The sequence below is a fragment of the Sphaeramia orbicularis genome, chromosome 11, assembly GCF_902148855.1.
Source record: "Sphaeramia orbicularis chromosome 11, fSphaOr1.1, whole genome shotgun sequence".
NCBI classification, from domain to species: Eukaryota; Metazoa; Chordata; class Actinopteri; order Kurtiformes; family Apogonidae; genus Sphaeramia; species Sphaeramia orbicularis.
Window position 1 is genome coordinate 12,472,871 of NC_043967.1, and position 21,839 is coordinate 12,494,709.

Sequence of the window (21,839 nt, forward strand, 5' to 3'; positions counted from 1 at the left end):
TATTAATTTTTTACTTTACGGTAAAGTTTGAGGGTCCATTGAAATTATATGAAGTCCGACCTCACAGTTACAACATAAATGAGCCACTTGGACCAATTTTCAGTAAAAATATCAGAATTACATCTCAGTTTAAATGTGATTCTCTCCATAACATATACACTGTACACTACATTAATCCAGTCATTTACAGTAGGTTTGTTTCTTTTCAGCCATTTTCTGGACAGGACCTTCTTACTTGCTACTAAGAGTAGTCTCAATAAACATTTATCTCTCTTAGTACACTTGAGTTCTTCTAAATCATTGAGGTACATGGATTTAAAGTCAAAATAAATTTTAAACTTAAGAACTACCTCCAAGAGGTCATGGACACGCCTTTAAAATGGAGCCACAGTAGCTTCTTTTTGTGTCACCAGCTGATCGGCCATGAGCTGTGATCAAGGCGTCATCGTCATCATTGTTAGCAGTTTATTCAAACTTCTTCTCTGATAAAACTACTGGTCGGATTCATTTCAGTATTTTTGTGTAGCTTCCATGGGACAATGTATACAAAGTTTGTTTACAGTTTTGAGAAATTTAAATTTTTTAATATATTTTTTACAAATTTTTCAAATATAAAAAAAAAAAAACCTTTACTTATAATGGGGCATATTTTGATGGTTTGTAACATGGAAATTGTTAGATATATCAATATACACTACGAACAAAAAGTAAAGGATATTTCTTTTTTTTGTCTTTTTTTTTTCATTTTTGCCATATGTAAATAAAACTATGTCTGGTCATTAAAAAAATGTGTTTCAACTCAATTCACACACATAAAAGTAAAAAGCGCTGTGCAAGAATCCCAACTGAAAAAAATAGCAAAAAAAATTTAAAAATATCCTTAACTTCTTGTTTGTATATTGAGCACTGATAGGAAGTCATATATGGACTTTCATTTGGGTCCATGACGTTTGACCTTGAATGACCTTAAAAGGTCAAACTCAAGGTCACCATTGTTTAGATTTCAACAGTCTTCTTCTCCATAACTACTAGTCGGATTATTTTCAAATTTTTATGTAGCTTCCTTGGGACAATGTCTACAAAAAGTGATCACAGTTTTATGAAATTTTGATATTTGAATTTTAGACAACTTTTGAATGATTAAAAATTGGCCTTTACTTATAATGGTCCATATTTTGATGGCTTATAACATGGAAATGGTGACAGATATCAATATAGTTACTATTGAGCACTGATAGGAAGTCATATATGGACTTTGGTTTAATTATTTATTTATTTTTATTTAACCAGGAAATGTCCCATTGAGATTAAGAACCTCTTTTACAAGGGTGTCCTGGCCAAGATAGGCAGCAACGCAACACATAGTTACAAGAATACATACAACATACACACACACTCGACAAAAACAGATGATAAAAATTGCATGTACAGGCAGATTAAGAAAAGCAAGTGCAAGATATGGAATTGGCCTCAAGAACTCTGTTTGGACTTAAAGTGCTCAAAGAAATCAACTCAGTTAGTTTCCAGTCTTTCTGTAACTGATTCCATGCATGAGGTGCAGAAAAACTAAAAGCCTTTTGACCCATTTCTGTACGGGCAAATGGAACAGACAGCAGAATGCACTCATTTGTTCGAAGAGAATAATTTTCAGAATTTCTCTTGTCAATTAAGGTACATATGTAGCCAGGCAAGAGGCCAAGTATGGCCTTGTATATAAACAAGTACCAGTGGTTGGTCCTTCTGGTGTTCAGAGCAGGCCATCCTACCCGCGAATACAGCTCACAGTGGTGAGTCGATGCTTTACAGTTGGTGATAAACCTCAAGGAAGCATGGTAGACACTGTCAACCTTCTGTAGGCACTGAGCGGAAGCATTCATGTATAAAACATCTCCATAGTCCAATACTGATAAAAAAGTCGCAGCAACAAGACTCTTTTTTACTTTAAAAGAAAAACTCAATTTGTTACGAAAATAAAATCCCAACTTTAGCCTCAATTTCGCCACAAGGTTTTCCACATGTGAGTTATCCTCTAGTGAAAGTACCATCCACTTCTGTTGGGAGATTAGTCTTCTGCATCAATACTACAGGACTCTAACATAGCAGCAGAATCTGACAGCCTCGCAAATTCAAGTAGATATTGATTCCTGACAGAACATGCCAGTGAGATACAGGGCCATTTGTCCTGTTTTTACTTTTCCTTCCCACATCAGTCGTCAGGTCACCAGCTGTCTGGTGACCTGACGATACATTCATTCATACATACATACATTCATACATACATACATTCATTTCTATTAATGATTTTAAAAGTATCATGGAGAATGCAGTGAAGGAGGAATGACACTGTTTTTCTTGATGCCATTATGGTTGAATAGTTGTTATTGTGTTTTATTGTTCATTGTGTATCATGCATGTGTTTTATGTCATTTGGACTTTGTATGGCTGCTACCTTGGCCAGGTTTAGTTTAGTTTAGTTCATTTGTTTGATCCCCATTAGCTGCTGCACACCACAGCAGCTACTCTTCCTGGGATCATCAACAACACAAAAACAAAGCACCAACAATTTCCCAGAACTCACTCAACAAACAGGATGCACATACACTCAACACAACAAAACGAAAACCAAAAATCAATAACAGCACACAATACAAAACAATTACAATAACAATGATAATACCAACAACAGAAAAAAAGAATAAATAAACCAAAAATCAGAAACAAAAAATAAAAACAAAATAAAAACAGCTCCACAACAAACAAATAACCAAACTGTCTAGATGATGTCATTTTAGGATGTGCAATAGCTCAGACAGTTATTCTTGGGTAAATATGAAAATTCTCAACCTTGAAGAAAAACTAACTGCTTGAATTTCTGTCTGTCTGTCTGCTCCTGCCTCACTGCCATCTCAACATCCACTGTCATTTACGCTACTTTCTCATCCCACATCACTCCAAACATGATTCCTCTGTCTGCTTACTTCACAATTCAGTCTTTGATTTCTGTCCTCTTTTTTTCTCCTCCTCCAGCTCCATAAGGTGGCAGTCAGTCGTGCCTCAGACTTACTCAAAGTTCACGGTGAACAGTTGCCTCTGCGGGCTCTCAAAGCTGCAGGTGCAGAGGGAAACCTGGAGGCAGTGGCCGAATATTCACGCACGCTCACTGAGCAGAAGGAGCAGCTGGTGGAGGTAGGCGGGGACGGGGTCGGGAGAGGGGACACTAGGTAAGAACTGGAACAATGCATCATGTAAAAACACCGTATTATGGAATAATAACCAAGTATAACTCATTTTCACTTCATTATGCAATACCACTCACATTTTAAAGGAATGTGATGCATTGTTTTATACACAGCATCAGTGCAATCTGTAATAAATGTTAAAGTGCAATTCCTGCACATTGTAATAACGTATTACTTGCAGAGGTGGTTATTATAAAATATAAGAATAGCTCTTTTAGCAGCTCCATCCATTCCTTGATTAGTTCCTTTCTATTAAGTGAATTATAAGTAAAAAAAAAACATAATTTGTCAATTCTGAGTTCTTTCCTGGTTTCTTTATTGTGGATCATGTGAAACATTTAAGGACATCAAGGTTTTAGGAAGCACTTTTTGACCTGAGAATGTGATCGAGAAAATAATCAACAGTTTAATCAACAATGAAAATAGCTGTTAGTGGTCCTGCTGCGCCGTGAATAAACGTCAATCCTGGATGAAGGATTTTTTTTCTCTTAGCTGGCTTTTGAAATTCCTGAATTTGGCTGTATTTTTACAATAATAAAGATAATAGAATATAATCAAAAGCTGAATCCAAAGAAACAGTCTGAAAGAAAAGTCTGGTGTAACTACTCAGTGGTTAAAACACTTAAAATAATGTGTACAGAGGAAGACATCCATTTGGTCGGTTATTATATAATGCACTCTATCATTACATTTTTATAAAGAAAAGAATGCATTGACTTTTGTAAAGGCCGTCACAATATATAGCGTCTCATTACAAAATGCAAACAAATGCATACTGGCTTTGAGCTGTCTAAAAATGTCGTACATTATGGCAAAATGTGGATGATGAAGTCAGAAGTTGTTAAATTTTTGTCTCATTCTTGCATAATGTTTGTTCCATGGGCTTGTCATAGGAGGACTTATTTGGTTTATTCTGTATATTGTATTTTTAAGGCCTTGATTTGTTTTTGCAAATTGCCTTGAGCTATTAATGCCTTATGATTGGTGCAGTATAAATAAAACAAGACTGAACTGAATAAATGCCATGTTTATACAGAATGCCTTGTTAATGCTGCCATATATAGCTGATATGATGCACCTGCACCCTGGAGATGTGTTAGAAGCTTTATTTTTGAATGCATAATTGTGATACAAATGTCTAGGAGTCTACAGTTTTGAGAGGAAATGTTCAAGTGGAAATGGCAGAAAACTCCAGGGAGCTGCTTTGTTATCAGCAGAATGCCACAAACACTTTGTCATGGAAGATATATACAGCTTGAAATTAATGAATGAGCCCACTTGTGTCTCCAGAGATGAAAGTACAGTGGTTTAGGCTATATTCACAGTCCCAGCCCTGGTGCTCAGTTCAGATTAGAGCTGAGATCTGCTTTTTCCTTCAGTAAAAGATCTATCACTGTCTGATTATGATGCCTATGGAAGCGACGCAGCTCAGAATTTAAAGCGTTAGGCTCCATGTGATCTGTGATGTTCACACTCATGAAACAAACAGATCTCAGTCATATATGAGCGAAAAGCCACTTTTATCTGGATCACACACATGACCTTTGTGGTCCTGCGTCAGGTACAGAGCAGATTTTTTTCCAATGCAACCTCAGTCTGAGAAGTTACATAAGAAGTTATGCAGCTTTCACGTCAGTCTAATTTGAGATTGATCACAACCAGTGGCTGTGACGGCGGTATATGGAGTAAACCTACTTATTTTTCAGTCATCATTGCGTATACCCACTTCTAAATCCCCCTGATGCGCACCATTGAGTAGTATCTGAGCCAAGTTACCCATGTTTTCCCCAAGGATGGTGAAGCCATGACCCGCCCTACTCTGCCTCTAATTGGCTAGTACTCAGTACCTTCACTGATTAGATTGGTTAACTTTAGGCATGAGGACTGATGAGCCAGTCAGAGGCAGAGTAGGGCAGGTCATTGCCCAGGAAAATATTGCTAACTTGGCGCCAGAGCCACCTCTGGAACCTGATTGGACACCTCAGTTGCCAGTTCCACCCCAGTTGATTGACAGGTCACTGCACGTCTCATTGAAAGATGCACGATTATTGGAAATAAGAACAAGAAAGGCAGAATAAATGTCTTTTAACTGAGTGACACATATTAGAGAACCTACTTTCATGGAATACATAATTCTGAGGTAAGTTTTAAGGTGGTTTCAGAATGAGTCACTGTTTTAAACTGCTGGACATATGACTGCACATTTAGAGAAGAGTTTTTGTCACCAATAGTTAAACTGTGTGAGTAGGCTAACGTTATGAAAGGCTAACATTATCCTATGTTTGCCTCATGTTGAATATACAGGGTGGGGAAGCAAAATTTACAATATTTTGAGGCAGGGATTGAAAGACAGTGTATAACCAATTAGTTTATTGAAAGTCATGAGAATTTATTTGCCACAAGAAAATGTATATAATAGAAAATGTTTTTATTCTATGTGTCCTCCTTCTTTCTCAATAACTGCCTTCACACGCTTCCTGAAACTTGCACAAGTGTTCCTCAAATATTGGGGTGACAACTTCTCCCATTCTTCTTTAATAGTATCTTCCAGACTTTCTCGTAATAGTTTTGCTCATAGTCATTCTCTTCTTTCCATTATAAACAGTCTTTATGGACACTCCAACTATTTTTGAAATCTCCTTTGGTGTGACGAGTGCATTCAGCAAATCACACACTCTTTGACGTTTGCTTTCCTGATTACTCATATGGGCAAAAGTTTCTGAAAAGGTATGGATAATAGTGTTAGGTATGATTATGACATCAATATATGTTTGGTTTCAAAACAATTGACGTAGTGCCTGCTGAGAAAAAACAACTAAATGTTCATTGTAAATTTTGCTTCCCCACCCTGTATTTCCATTCATGCAGCTGCTTGTGTGACCAGTAATACCGACAAACTACTCCTGATCAAGTCATGATAATTTTATATTAGTGTTTTATATTTTTAGTGTTTTATGTTTTATATTAGTGCTAATTTTATATTAGCAACTGATGGATTTTTGGGTAAACTAAACAGAGTAGTCTGACATGTCACTGTTTCTAAAACAGGGTGTTTCTCTGGACTACTTTAAAAAAAAAAAAAAAAAAAATTTAGTGAGAGTATACCCACTTCTCCAAGGATCGCTACACCACTGATCACTACTATACACTAAATGGAGTCTCTCACTTTTGAAAAGTATGACTAAATGAGTTTAACCATTAACATGTACAATGGAGGAAAAAAATCTGGCGTACGTATGAATACAACTGTAAAATTAATCCAGATATAACGGTTAACCCTTTAACCCCGGAGACATAATTTCAGGTAAACGTGCTGCTGTGAATTTGCGTCTGTTTCAGTGTTATAAAAGCTGTTGTGAGTATGTGTTTGTGTTCCTTTTCTTCAGCGGTTTTGCTTTATTGTGTTTTTTTAGGCTCAAAACAGAAAAAATCAGAGAGGAATTGAAGTTTAATAGGTTTTTACTAAATAAGGCACTCAAAATGTACATCAATAACAGATTTAGGATGTTGAACATTAACTGTGAACTGGAACACACTGAACAACAAGTATTTGAACTTTAGCTAAGTAGTTTTTGTTTTGGGGGCAGTTAAACAGTCAAAACTCAGTAAAAACACAGTAAAAATAAGAAAGGAAAATCAGCACAACAATGCAAACAACAGTAAAAACAAAACATGACGAGGAAAACGGTGTAAAAAAAAAAAAAAAAATCCCAAACTGTCTGTTTTCATAAGGAGTTGGTCTCACTCACTGCTCTGTGTTTTGCTCCCACATTCAACAAGTAGCGGGGGGTGCACTGAGCATGCTCAGATGTCTATGGAAAGCACAAGGTCTATTCTCTCAGCACATTTTGAAAATGTTCCTATCGAGCCAACAGTTGAATTTTTAGGAATATTTAGAATAAATCATACATTCAGAATGTTCACCACAGACTCTTCAGGGGTTAAAGGGTTAAACACTGACAGGGACAGGGTTGTTACTGGACAGTGACTCAATACTTTGGTTTTACTTTAAGTTATAGTTACATGTCCAGGTTGAATGTAGCCTGAGACATGCTTTTGCTGTCCATGACACATTTGATACATAAACTTAAAATATGTCTGTGTTAAACTATGTGAAACTCTTTTTTTTTTTTAATTATTGAACTATAATAAAATGACCAAAATGACCTATTTCCCTCTGTGGTTTTAATACAGACGTGTCGGCTGCTGTGCCATGTGTCAGGAACAGAACCGTTGGAGATCACCTGTATACACGCTGAGGAGACCTTCCATGTCATCGGCCCACAGGTAATATTCACTTTCTAAGAATTATCAGTATTTTTGTTGCTTCTGAGTGTGTAAAGACGTCTCCAACCTAGGGCTGCACGATTAATTGATTTTAAATCGAAATCGGATTTTTTAATTAGGACGATTTTTAAAAAAGGGAAATCGTACACTGTGTCTGGTTATGTCTAAAAATTCAATCCTACTGGGTAGATATTTTACAAGATATGGAAAAGATTCTTGGAGTGTCTTCGAAACTGGACCCTTTATCTCTACTCTTGGGACATCCAAGTGGGGACATTATCGACATCAGCTTGAAAAGACTTTATGATATCCTCGCATATGCTGCAAGGAAAAATATCTTCATGTCTTGGATAAATGACAAACCTCCCACTAAGACAACTTGGCATAAAATCCTTATGGAATGCATTCCTATGGACTATTTGACCTGTTTACTTCATTCTTCAAAGGGACAGTTTATGAAAATTTGGACTCCATACCTCTGTTTCACAAACTCATCAGTCACTTCTGTGCTTTCAGACCTCATCAGTGATTGAAAATCTTTGGTGCCTGTTTACAATCAGATCACTACTGATCTCACCTGTCACTGCTTGATTGTCTGGTCTTTGTTTTATCTTCACTATAACTCCAGACTGCGGACTAATTGCTTTATCTTGGATTAGTATACCTTTTTTTTTCTCTCTCTCTTTCTCTCTCTCTTACTCTGCTTATCTTCCAGCAGCTTCATATTTTTTTTAATTTTCTTATAGACCGGGTGTTGTACTGAACCATTTGTTGTAAAAAAAAAAAAAAAAAAATGTAATAAAATCTAATAACGATAATTGGGAAAAAAAAAAAAGAAAAAGGGAAATCGTAAAATCGATTTCATCTCTCTCGTGCCTCCGGGCCGCGTGCTTGCGGGCTACTGTAGGCTCCTCCTCCTATCAGTGACAGCGGTCTTTCACAGAAGTCCGTGTAATGACTGGACTTTAAATGTGTTCATGAGCCCACAGTACTTATAACAATGTAAGCTGTGGCTTCACGCACGGATCCCGCAACTGAAATAGAACTGCATGCGGATCACTCATCTTACGTTGTCCCGGATCCGTACTGTACTGTCTTCTTCCGAGCCAGGTCCGGGTCTCGGGGTCATCAGCCTCAGCAGAGGAGCTCAGACAGCCCTGTGCCCACACACATCCACCAGCTCCAGGATAGAATCCCACCAGTGTGTCCTGGGTCGGTCTGTTCCACGCACAGATCCCCCAGTTTAAATAGAACCGCATGTGGATCACTCATATTACATGGTCCACGTACGCACGACTGATGCCTGTCACTGACTTACACTGGTATCACTGCTGTGGGCCCAGATAACCCAAAAAGAAAAAAAAACAAAAAAAAACACATTTTTTTTAAATAATTAATTTAGTCCTCTTACTTGCTAAATTTTTCATTCACAAAGGTAAGTTCTGTAACACAAAACCAAATATTTATTTTTTGAAAGATGTTGAACTTTATTTAAAGCTGTTAGATAAATCTGGAAACAAAAAGGCTATAAAAAACATAAGTATTTGCTCTGATTTGGACATTGTATTATAGTGTATTCCCCCTGGTAAACTTCTGTTATTTTCTTGTTGTATACATTGTTTGTATACTCTACTTCATTCCATAAAGATTTAATTAAGAAAAAATAACCTTCTGTGGGTTCATCACATGATCCCATCCTAGAGGTCGGAGCAGTGCCTTGCATAGTGGGCTGCTCATGAAAACGACATGCTGACTTCTGTTGTCTTTTGTAGTTTTACCCAAAAATCAAAAATTGAGTTTTTAGAGGAAAAAATCGGGATTTTTTTTTTTTTTTCCAAAATCATGCAGCCCTACTCTGACCTGAGACTGTGATGAATAAACTACGCAAAAACGCAAAATACTTTCCTGCAGGTATTTCCCATCAAAATTACTCACCCCAGCAGCAATGCAAGTTTGCAGCTGATCTCTGTAAAAGATACAAATCCAGAATCCTTTGTTCTTCCAGATCACAGGTGTCAAACATGTGGCCCGGGGGCCAAATCCGCCTCGTGGGATGAATTTATGAGGTGCAAAAATTACACTGAAGAAATTAACAATCAATGGTGTCAAAATTGTTTTAATTTAACATGGAGATGCATATGGACCAATTAGTTCTCAAGTGGATCGGAGCAGTAAAATATTTTCATAATATCCTATAAATAATAACAACTGCAAATTTTCTCTTTGTTTTGGTGTAAAAAAGTTAAATTACATGAAAATGTTTACATTAACAAACTATACTTTTACAAAAAATTTGAATAATGTGAAAAAATATAAACACCATGAAATGTCTCAAGAGAAGTAAATGCAATTTTACCAACATTCTGTTATTAAATGTTATGTGTATTTGTAGATCCACCGTGATCTGTAAGTTATAATGTACACGAGTAAATGATAAACAGAGGCGTAATATTTTTTAAATTGCACTTATTTTTCTTAAGACATTTCAAGTTGTTCCTATTATTCAGATTTTTTAGGAAACTTTGTAGATGTAAACATTATCATAATTTAATTTAACTTTTTTTCACTGTCATTATTTTACTGGTCCGGCCCACTTGAGATCACATTGGGCTGAATGTGGCCCCTGAACTAAAATGAGTTTGACACCCCTGTTCTAGATCTACACATTCAGTGTCTAGATAAAAAGATATGCATGCTGCAAAGTGAATTTGATTACCATGTTGTTCACATAATAAAAACTCATCATCATTCCGATAGTCGACTTGTTTGTTGATGCTACTCAACACACTTGTCCTTCACTTTATTATTATCTTTATCATTTGTGTGTCATACAAAACAATGAGGCTAAAAATGAACAGGTCCAAGTCCGTTATTGTTATTGTCACGACAGTTTCACACAAATTAATGGTTGATGTCTTTATTCACATTGCAAAAGGTTGAAAAAAATCAACAGCATGCAATAAATCTCCACTTTACCGCTGTAATATTGAGGTTCTGTGTGAAAGTACTCATGACATAAACAATGATTCAGAAAATTATAATGATGTGCAAACTGGTTGTATGAAATGAAGTGTAAAAAACTGTGTAAATATGTTAGTGGTCAGTTACTCACAGCTGTTCTCTTGAATATTCAAGGGTTTTGTTGTTTTAGTTACATATCCACCAACACAGTGAACACATGCATCATCTCATTCAGTGCGATTCATACCGTTAAATCTATTCTTTTTAAATACAAATCCAGTCTTTTTGATTGATGAATAAAAAGAAACAAACTCTCTCCCCATAACTTTGCTGTTCTTGATAAACCTAATCCACAGTGACATGTTTTGGTTTAAATCAATTGCTAATTATTGATTGTAGATTGTATTTGACAAGATTTTTTTTTTTTTTGTAACAAAACTTGTTTTTTTTTTTCATATTATCTCCATGAAGTGAACAATAACTAGAATCAGAGTATGTTAACCTGTTTAACCCTGACCATATTTTCAGGGGAAAAACGCCTAAAAAGACAAACCCAAAGTAAATGAAGAATTACTTCACAATAATAAGGTTCATATGGATGTTCTTGGTGTCTATGGACGTTTAGAGACCTCACAGAATCTATTCCCATTGTCTAAAATATTGTATCTATTACTATGCCTGAGTAAACTGTAACAAACTAAAAGAGAAATTGGATTTTTTTTATCCCTGCCTGTCTTTTTTTTGGCTGGATTGACGATGATATGCATAAATTAATTGCTCGTGTCGGAAATTTTTAATAGCGTATATTTCACCTCACAAAGATTAAAAATCATGTTTGAACATTGAAGTTTGTACTACAATACACTTTTGATGTACTTTTATTAACATTAGGGTCTAAACTTTGAGCAAAAATTGAAAAAAACATTAATTGTCCTGATTTATTGTATTTTTATAGTAGATGAATATTAATATAATTTTTTCAGCCTGCGGGCGGGCTGATAGGGCTAAAGGGGTTAAAATGTGAGAAAACATCTGATTAGCAGAATTAAAAATGTTTTTATCGCATAGTTTTTCATATCACTTGAGGATATTTGGATTTTAATGCATGCTTCTTTGCTTCAAAAATTAAATGCATGCTGAGTGGACAGTTTTGTAACTCCTTTAAAAAAAAAAAAAACTCAATCGCATTGTGTTTTTTTCATGCCTAAAGAGGAATAAAAACACTCAGGAAAAATATCTTGACTAAGGTGCTCATAATTCATGCATGAAAGGGTTAAATCATCAGAAAATACCTTGATGTCATTATGTGTGAAAGCTGACTTAAATTAAACCTGAAACTGATTTAATCCATTTTATCATATGTCAATAAAGTCCAAAAAGAGGCTCACAGAGGTCTGGGAATGGAATTAATCCTGAGTACTACTCTACTTAGTGGCAGTCGGGAGGGAAAATAGACAAATTACCTCACTGTCTCCTCTGTTCTACCTCCTACACCTGCCATCCATTCAAGATGGCTGAGTACATGCTGTCCACCTAGTCCCCATATCCCAGATCTAATTATGTTTGCTCTTGGAAACCATCCATGCCAGTAATTATCCTGCAATGTAGAATGTTCCCATCCTGCAGCGCTAATGTCAGGCCCCGCATGACTCTGCAGTAATGACTCTGCTCCTAAGTTCAAAGGTCAGCCAATCAATAATGTTGCAGTATGGGGTGGAGGGGGGAAATCGCTCTGCGTCTGCCCAAAGTAATAGAGGGGTGGCCCAGAGGGTAATTGGCTATTAAACACTACACTGTGGGGGAGGGGCTGCTTCTGTCTCTGTGTATTTTGTATTTGTGTTTTAAGTCATACTTGTCTGATTGTTATTTAGTCTGCGCCCAAAGTCTAGACACCACACATAATTGGATGTATAATGCTACCATTCATTATAGTCTTCCACTCAAACACAGTACGAGCTTGAGTTTAGTTACTCGAGTGGAGCGTTGGGAATATGCAGAACTGCACTTTATGAACTAAACCCATTGTTTCATAAAACAACCAAGTTCATAAGAAAAAAAAAAAACCTTAAGAATCCTGTGATTAATTCTCTGAATAAACAAGGCCGAGCTAAATTAGCAAACACAAAAGAGTTCCTCTTAAAGATTAAAAGTCAGTGTTTTGTGTTGCTACTGTGAAAAAACTTTTACCATATTGCACCATGGTGCATTTTTTAGCTTACCGGCTGACAGGCCATAAGCTATTGTCGTTATCCGGCGTCAGTTACAAAAATTTCAATCATCTTCTTCTCTGAAACTACAATTCTGATTGACTTCAAACTTGGTATACAGGGTGAGTCAGAAAAAACGCTCTTTTCATTTAAAGAAATTGTACCACTGAAATGGAAATGCTTATTTTTCTTTTGATTATACAGTCATATTGATGTGGTTATTGAGCATGTCTGGCGATTGAATCATTGATTTATGGCATAGCATAACAGAGGGAATGTCCATTGTTTATTGTGCACCGAAATATCTGCCAACACAGTTTATGCCACCGTGAATGAAATTGAAATTGTCAACCATTACAGCATGTTTACTCGCCATCAAAATGTTTTGTCTCAACGAAGTCGTCCGGCACGACCTTCAACCTGGCTACCATTCAGATTGGTTCAAATCTGTGCTCGTTGTCGCATCTCTAACACAGCTCTTCTCGCCATTCGTGTTCGTCATAGGGCTTGGATTTCAGCCGTGATGCGATTTCAGAGTTCCTGAAGAGTTTGTGGAACAGTCTGATACACACGGTTTTTAAGATACCCCCACAAGAAAAAATCAAGGGGGGTCAAGTCCGGGGATCGGGGAGAATTTTGTCACCATGAAAGCTCTCTGCACATCCGTAAACTGTGGTCTTGCCATGATGAAAACTCCCTGGGCACTGTCATGTAGGCCTATGTCCTGAGTGTGAAAGCAAAGCCCCGACTCCTGTAATTCTTGTCAATTTCAAGTTTGTTCACTGTGGCATACACTGTGTTGGCAGGTATTTCAGTGCCCAATAAACAATGGACCTTCTCTCTCTTATGCAATGCAATAAATCTATGACTACATCACCAGACATGCTCAATAACCACATCAATATGACTGTATGGTCAAAAGGAAAATCAGTGTTTCCGTTTTAGCAGTACAATTTCTTTAAATGGAAAGAGCGTTTTTTCTGACTCCCCCTGTACAGCTTCTTTATGATGATGTCAACAAAAGTTGGTGAAATTATTTGGATCCGGATCTGATTCTGGATTTGGTGCGACTTTGAAAAATGTCCCCATTATAAGAGATAGGAAGTGGATCGATGCAATAACTCAGTAAATATAAATGATATCCAGTGTAAATTTCTACAGTCCAGCCCTGATGGGGAGATGACCAAAACATAATGGCCACATGCTGATCAGGATCTTCTTCTGGATCCGGGAACTTACGGAAAATTTAACGTGGGCTCTTTCAATTTTTCAATCGTCTTTCAAAATTTCAATCGTCTTTTTCTCCGAAACTCCAGTTCTGATTGACTTCAAACTTGGTATACAGCTTCTGTATGATGACGTCAACACAAGATATTGAAATTATTTCCATTCGGATCTGATTCTGGATTTGGTGCAACTTTGAAAAATTTTCCCATTATAAGAGATAGGAAGTGGATTGATCCAATAAATCAGTAAGTATCAAGGATATCAAGTTGGAATTTGAATTTTTTACAGATCTGATTGGAATATGACCAAAACATGGGCTATTTCTGTAATATAATAAATACACAGAACTGGGTGATAAGAAATGGCATCTGGATACATTTCCCAAAGCTTTTGATTTGGCCGGTAAGCTACAGGGCCATTGGTCCGATTTTTGTGCGTTGAATTTGGTGCAGTTTCATTTTAGTTCTGAGTGCACTAATAGCTGCAGTTTGGAAAAGTGACTCGTTTTCCTTTAGTGTTTTTTTAGTTTTAGTGTTAGTTTTTCAGGTATTGTGAGGAAAAGCTTTGATTTATAGACACTGAAAACAGTAAGATTACTACAAATGGATTAGATTTCTATAGCGCTTCTCAAGGCACCCAAAGTGCTTTACATTATTGATCCATTATTCATTCGCTCTCATATTTACACTATGGTGGTGGTAAATTACATTTGTAGCCGGAAGCATGGCTGCCAAACGCATTCATACACCGAAGTGAGTGACACTGGAGCCAAGGTGGGTGAAGTGTCTTGCTCAAGGACACAACAGACTGACTAGGACAGAGCGGGATTCGAACCGCCAACCCTTCGGCTATTGGACAGAATGAATACATGACATGAAATAGGGGACACGGATGGTTCTCTTCCTCCCACCGTCCAAAGACACACACTAATATGTTAACTGGTCACCTGTAGGTGTGGTGTGACAGTGAACGGTTGTTTGTCTGTGTATATCAGCCCTGTGGTGAACTGGTGACACGTCCAGGGTGAACCCCCGCCTTCGCCTGATGGTAGGTGGGATAGGCTCCAGCATCCTCGCCACTCCCTCAAGGATTAAGCTGTTTTGAGAATTAATGAATGACATGAAAAATCATGATCAAATGTGGTATTTTTTAAAGTACAGAAACAGAGTTTCAAGGGGTAGTGGTTAAAACATTCCCCTATGAAATGAGACCACTCTTCAAGACCTGTTACATCATCAGCAGGATGCCGCTATAAACAGATGCGACACCTTTGTTTCCAAAAGAATTCCCCATGTTGTCAGCAGCTGTAACCGTTTCTGTTGCATGGGCTTTGGTCATCTTTTTGCAACTATCAACCACAAACTGCAGAAATACGATCTATAACACATTGAAACAGCATTAAACGATTGATCTAATGATTAAGGTGTTTACGAAGAAAATATGTACATTTGTGTGTTTTTTTTCATCACACTGGTACACTTCTATTGCTGCATTTACCTCCATAGGAGTAAGGGCTGAATTGGGAATGGGCCTTTCTGTCATAGTTGAATTTTAGAGAATGCTCAAAGGTACATAATCTTGTTGTAAGATGGGAAAAACATGAGGAAAGCATATAAAAAAACTAGATATGATTTTACTAACTGGTCGGTACTGGAATGATTCTAATGAAACTTGTTTGTGTGATATCCATTTATTTTTGTGATTTTCATATAATTTGAAAATGTTTGTCAGTAAAATATAATTTACTGTGAATATGCATTCAAGCATTCACACATTTATTAAAATTATTCTGCTACACACAACAGGTACAATCTCAACCAAAAAAAGTAGGCGCACAAGTATAAAAGTATATAAAGTCAAGGTCTGGAGGGGTATAGCAGTTTTGGAAAAGTCTGGAATTTTTAGTTGGATAAAGAACAAGCACTCTGTTAAATGTCTCCTTTTAGACCAGTGTTTTTCAACCTTGGGGTCGCCTGGAATTTAAATGGAGTCGCCTGAAATTTCTAGTAACTGAAAAAAAAAATAAAAAATTACTAATAAAAGATATATGGTGAGTTCAGAGAGACAATCCCAATACATAAGACATGACAAACTGTGAAGCTGAAACTGAAGCACTGTGGTTCTGTTTATCTTGTACCTAATGACAAATATCATAATATAGTTTTATATTGTGATAAATATCATATTGATTATTAATAGTCATGTTTATATCTCAAATCAGCATGAACAGGACATTTTGTAGCTGTAGCCACGATGTGTCCCAAAATTTTTGTCCATATAGTTCAGTGTTTTTTAACCTTGGGGTCAGAATTCAAATGGGGTCACCCTAAAATTTCTAGTAATTGATGAAAATCAAACAACAACAAAAAATTACAGATTAAAGAAAATATATATATATGGTAAATTGAGAGAGACAATCTCAATCCATAAAAGACATGACAAACTGTGAGTCTGAAACTGAAGCACTGTGGTTCTGTTTATCTGTCAAATGTTCATTGTGGTCAGTTTCAGATGCTGCAGCTCTTTCATAATTCATAGTTTGAGTTCTTGTTTGTTCAGTATTAATTGTCAGCCTTGTAAATCCAAGCTGGACTGACTGTACATATCCTGACCAAGGAAAATCAAATTCTCACTTTGTGCAGTAATCTACACCTGGCTCTTCTGCCTCCGTCCAGAATAATATAAATTATATAGACTAAATATCGTCTAAAATTAATATTTATTTGCAACATAGTGTAGCAAACTATTACATGATCAAAAATAAATTAATTTTAACAAAAAAAGTCTCTGTTTTGAATGTCTGGGGTTGCCAGAAATTTGTGATGTTAACCCTTTCATGCATGAATTAGGCATGAAAAAAAAACAATGCGAATGAAATTTTTTATCAACTTATTTTTCACCGAGTTACAAAAATGTCCACTCAGCTGGACACCAAGCATTTAATTTTTGAAGAAAAAAAACATGTATATAAAACCCATCATCAGAAAATGAGATACTGTGTGAAAACTATGAAATAAAAACATTTTTCATGCAGCTAATCTGATGTTTTCTCACATTTTAACATACTCTAATACTAGTTATTACTAACTTCATGCAGATAAGATGCAAAAAGACAGTCACGGTATGAATTACAGTGTATGGGATGGAGCATAAGCATCCACTGTGTGCTGAAATGCAACTACAACAACAAAACCCATGAATATACAAGAGAACAGCTGTAGAATAACTGTCCACTGGAGTGACCACTGTGCATGAAAGGGTTAAAATGGGGTCATGAGCCTAAAAAGGTTGGGAACCACTGATATAGTTTATAAACATCAATATTTCCTTAAAGTTTAATGGGAGATTTTTCTTTCTAAGTGAGATGGGAAGAAAGTCGATGGTTAATTGTGGTAGAAAATTATTATTTAGTCAGAGCACCAAAAATATATTGGAAATTTAGAGGTAGATTAACCCTTTCATGCATTGTGGTCACTCCAGTGGACAGTTCTTCTCCAGCTGTTCTCTTGTATATTCATAGGTTTTGTTGTTTTAGTTCCATATCAGCCAACACAGTGGACACTTATGCAACATCCCATAATACACTGCAATTCATACCATTACTATAACTTTGCTGTTCTTGATAAACCTGATCTGCAGTAACATCTTTAAGTGTAAATCAGTTGTTATTTGTTAGACAAAAAGAGTTGTTTTTTGCGTATTATATGAGGTAATAACTAGCATTAGAGGATGTTAACTCTTTCAGTGCCGTGGGCCGATTAAATCGGCTTTACGAATACAACCTTTAAAGTGCCACGGGCCGATCAGATCAGCTTTGGAGAACACGCCATATTTGTGTACAAACAAACCATCCACCCCCATTTCTTTCTCACATTTCGATGACGTTCTTTCAAATCTTCTTGCAAATTACGATCAATAATGAATCGGCTGCGTCCGGTGCGTTTTGAATCTAAGTAGCAATCGGTCGGATGTTACCGAGCGGTTTTTGACCAAGGAAAAGCTCGCGTTTCGTTTTCTGCTTGGGAAATTTTATGAATGAATTTATGAATGAAATCATATGCAAATTAGATGGCCATTTTGTAGTAATATCGTAAACACAGCGATCTGTCAAAACAGTCCCATCTGCTAGAAAATGAGTTCTGATGACGATACAGACTTCGATTATAAAAACGACGCGAAATACTGAAAAACGGCCAAATTCTGTGGCACTTTTAAGGCTTATTAGACCCTTAACTGTCTGGCACCGAAAGAGTTAAAATGTGAGAAAACATCAAATTAGCAGCCTTAAAAATGTTTTTATGTCATTGTTTTCATTTTACTTTCTGATATTGGGTTTTAAATACATATTTCTTTACTTAAAAAATTAAATGCATGGACATTTTTTTAACTCCATAAAAAAAAAAAAAAAAACAACTCGATCGCAGTTTTTTTTTATGCCTAAGGAGGTATAAAAACATTCAAAAAAAAAAACCATGTTAAGAGAAATTGAATGTCTGGGGTCGCCAGAAATTTGTGACGTTAACCCTTTCATGCATGAGTTATGAGAACCTTAGTCAAGATTTTTTGTGTTTTTATTCCTCTATAGGCGTGAAAAAAAACAATGCGAATGAAATTTTTTATCAACTTATTTTTCACTGAGTTACAAAAATATCCACTCAGCTGGACACCAAGCATTTAATTTTTGAAGAAAAAATACATGTATATAAAACCCATCATCAGAAAATGAGATACTGTGTGAAAACTATGAAATAAAAACATTTTTCATGCAGCTAATCTGATGTTTTTTTTTCTAAGGAGGTATAAAAACACTCCAGAAAAAAAAAATCTTGACAAAGGTTCTCATAATTCATGCATGAGAGGGTTAATTAAAATCAGTCATGGATAAAAAAAAAAAAAACAAACTAGAAAAGCACTCGGAGAGCGCAGACCTCCGCCAAGCGCAAAAATTCCCCACATAATCAGTGACACAAATCCTACATTTATTTTTACCTCCGCCAAGGAAGTTATGTTTTTGCCAGGGTTTGTCTGTCTGTCTGTCTGTTTGTCTGTCCGTTAGTGTGCAACATAACTCAAAAAGTTATGGACAGATTTTGATGAAATTTTCAGGGTTTGTTGGAAATGGGATAAGGAAGAAATGATTAAATTTTGGTGGTAATCGGGGGTGGGGGGGCCCACGGGAGGGGCCGCTGATCAGCCTTGGCGGAGGTCTGCGCTCTCCGAGTGCTTCTAGTTTAAAATAAAATCCGCCTTCTGGATCAGATCCGGATCAGCCTGTGAAATGTGATAGAGGACCCCATTGTCAATTCCTGAGTTAAATTTCATGAGTTTTGGTCAATAATTAAGCGAGATATTGGGAAACGAAAATTTTGACCCCATTTACCACAATGTTAACGAAAATTTCAAAGTGATCCAGAATCCAGGATTTCTTTAGGATCACCCCCAAAAGTTAATCATTTCTTCCTTATCCCATTTCCAACAAACCCTGAAAATTTCATTAAAATCTGTCCATAACTTTTTGAGTTATGTTGCACACTAACGGACAGACAAACAAACAGACAGACAAACAAACCCTGGCAAAAACATAACCTCCTTGGCGGAGGTAAAAATCATTGTTAAGAGAAATTGAATGTCTGGAGTTGCCAGAAATTTATGATGTTAAAATGGGGTTGCGAGGCAAAAAAGGTTGGGAACTACTGTTTTAAACATTCATTTTCTGTTGTCTTAAATGTTTCTATTCTTGCTCAGATCATCTCAGCGGCCCAGACACTGGCCCTTCACCCATCCAGTAAAATCGCAAAGGAGAACCTGGAGGTGTTCTGCGAGGCCTGGGAGTCGCAGCTCTGTGACATGGCGCTGCTGCTGAGGGAGATCAACGACGTCTTTGAAGGCAGGCGAGGTGCGTTTTTCCTCAGTTAATGACAGGGTGCAGTACTTGTGACAGACGGTGCATAGACGAGGGACTTGATGTCTTTTCAACGTGACTGAAAAGGAGAGGACAAACAAAAGCACAAAACACCCTTTTGACCATGAGCTTTTCAACATCTTTAAGGGGAGTTAAAGTTGAGGCAAAGCCAACCGCGTGAACTAATCGTTAAAAATTACTCATCGTGAACTGTGGGTAGTATTGAATAAAAGGAATAACGTCAAAGCCATTATACACCGATTCCCTCAGTCATTATTGTGCCAGTTACCTCAAGTGTTTGAGTCACAGACAGCCCACTCATTTGTATCTTCACACTTTTCCTCACGTCTTTGTAAATGTCTGTATATATTTTCATCTACTACAGATTCATCAAATGGAGGAGACTCACATTTAAATGTTATCAGCACATATTTAACAGTTTGAAATCTGAAAGATGTTGTGGCATATTTCCAAAACAGGTTTGCCCTCATGAATGGGACTCTCACACTGAGTACAGTAAATATTTTTCAAGTGCTGTTTGGTGAGTTTAGAAGTTCACATTCATCACTGTATTGAATTTCCGTAAAGCCAGTTAAAGCTGTGTTAAAGTGTTATATGGACAGTGAAGGGATCTGCTTTTATGATGCTTTTCCCCATCAATATGAGAGTTTATTGTCCCGGTAGTAGACTGAAATAAACCATACTGAGTTTATGATCAAAGAGGAAGATGTGTCAAAGGTGAACTGTAATAAAAAGGAAAGCCGCTTCATTTGCATGTCTAGAAGAGCGGTCGGACAGCACAGACCTGTACAGAGGCCAAGAGTACCACAATATGACTGAACCTCCGACAAACCACAGTAAATACTAGGCCTCTAACGGTACACACAATTTTTGGTTCAGTAGGTTTTCGGTTTTGAAAGTTCGTTTTTTTTCGGTTCGGTACAGGAAGAAAGAAAACCCCTCAAAATGTCTTTAATGCGTTTATTATGAATTTTTAAACATTTTTCCCCCAATTTTTGGAGACAATTGAATATTGAAAAACAGGAATAATATAATTCTGCTGCTACAAATCAAATAGAAAATAAAATAAATAAAATATTACTAAATGTTTTTTCAACATTAGTATTGCACTTTTCCCTGAAAGGTAGTTTTGAACAAACAACAAAAATCTAATCACAGTTCTGTCAGTTCACATTCTGCATAAAAATAACAAAAAAATTCCACATGAAATGCAACATTAACAAGAGAGCAACTGGTATTCTGTTTAAACAAACTGAAGAGAAACATTGACAACAAAATGAACCAAATTATTTATTTTAGGACAGTGAACAAACTATTTAGGCCACTTTGTGTATTTGTGTGTGTGCGTGTGTGTGTGTGCGCACACAGGGTGCAATTTGTCAGAGAGAGCGAGAGCAATTGTAAGTGTTTGAGAACTACTGGACATAGGCGGCAAACAGCGTTTGTCTTATCGTCTCTTTCCTCGTTGTTGTCTTTCACCTGAACCTGAACTGATCCAAACTGGACTGGACTGATGGTGGAGGGTCTTCAGTCTCTTCCTTCCAGGTTCACATCATATTTATTGTTTTTTTTACCTTATATCAGCCGGTATTTCATATTTCGGGTCAATGTGCACTCCTTCAATATGTCCGTGTGGAACTTGTCCAGATTTAAAGTTCCACATCGAACGACGTCTTTAGTTCCTTTTTCTTTTTCTCAACATACTGTGCCATTTGGGTACAGGTGTGTACTAAACCGATTGGGTGTGTACTGAAACGGTTCGGTTTGGTGAGTGTACCGTTACAGGCCTAGTAAATACACTGAGCAGGAAGGATATGTGACCACTCCCACCCATCCATCCATCCATCCATCCATCCATCCATCCATCCATTCATCTGTTAGTGCAGTAGTTTTTGCTGAATAATGCGGATTTTCAAAATACTTTGTGAGAGCACAGGAAACCTCTAAATTTCGGAGCAGATACATAAAAATGAATGGAGGGTGAAATTGTTTTTC

At 36.7% G+C, this 21,839-nt stretch overlaps 1 protein-coding gene across 1 annotated transcript in view; it reads left to right on the plus strand.

Annotated features, from left to right (window-relative positions):
* Positions 1-21,839, plus strand: part of ctnnal1 (catenin (cadherin-associated protein), alpha-like 1) — a 237,406-nt gene that overhangs the window by 181,551 nt on the left and 34,016 nt on the right. Inside the window, exons 9-11 of the mRNA XM_030147833.1 lie at positions 3,028-3,186; positions 7,434-7,526; positions 19,667-19,817. Of these exons, the coding sequence (XP_030003693.1) occupies positions 3,028-3,186; positions 7,434-7,526; positions 19,667-19,817 (403 nt within the window). The remainder of the gene's footprint in view (positions 1-3,027; positions 3,187-7,433; positions 7,527-19,666; positions 19,818-21,839) is intronic.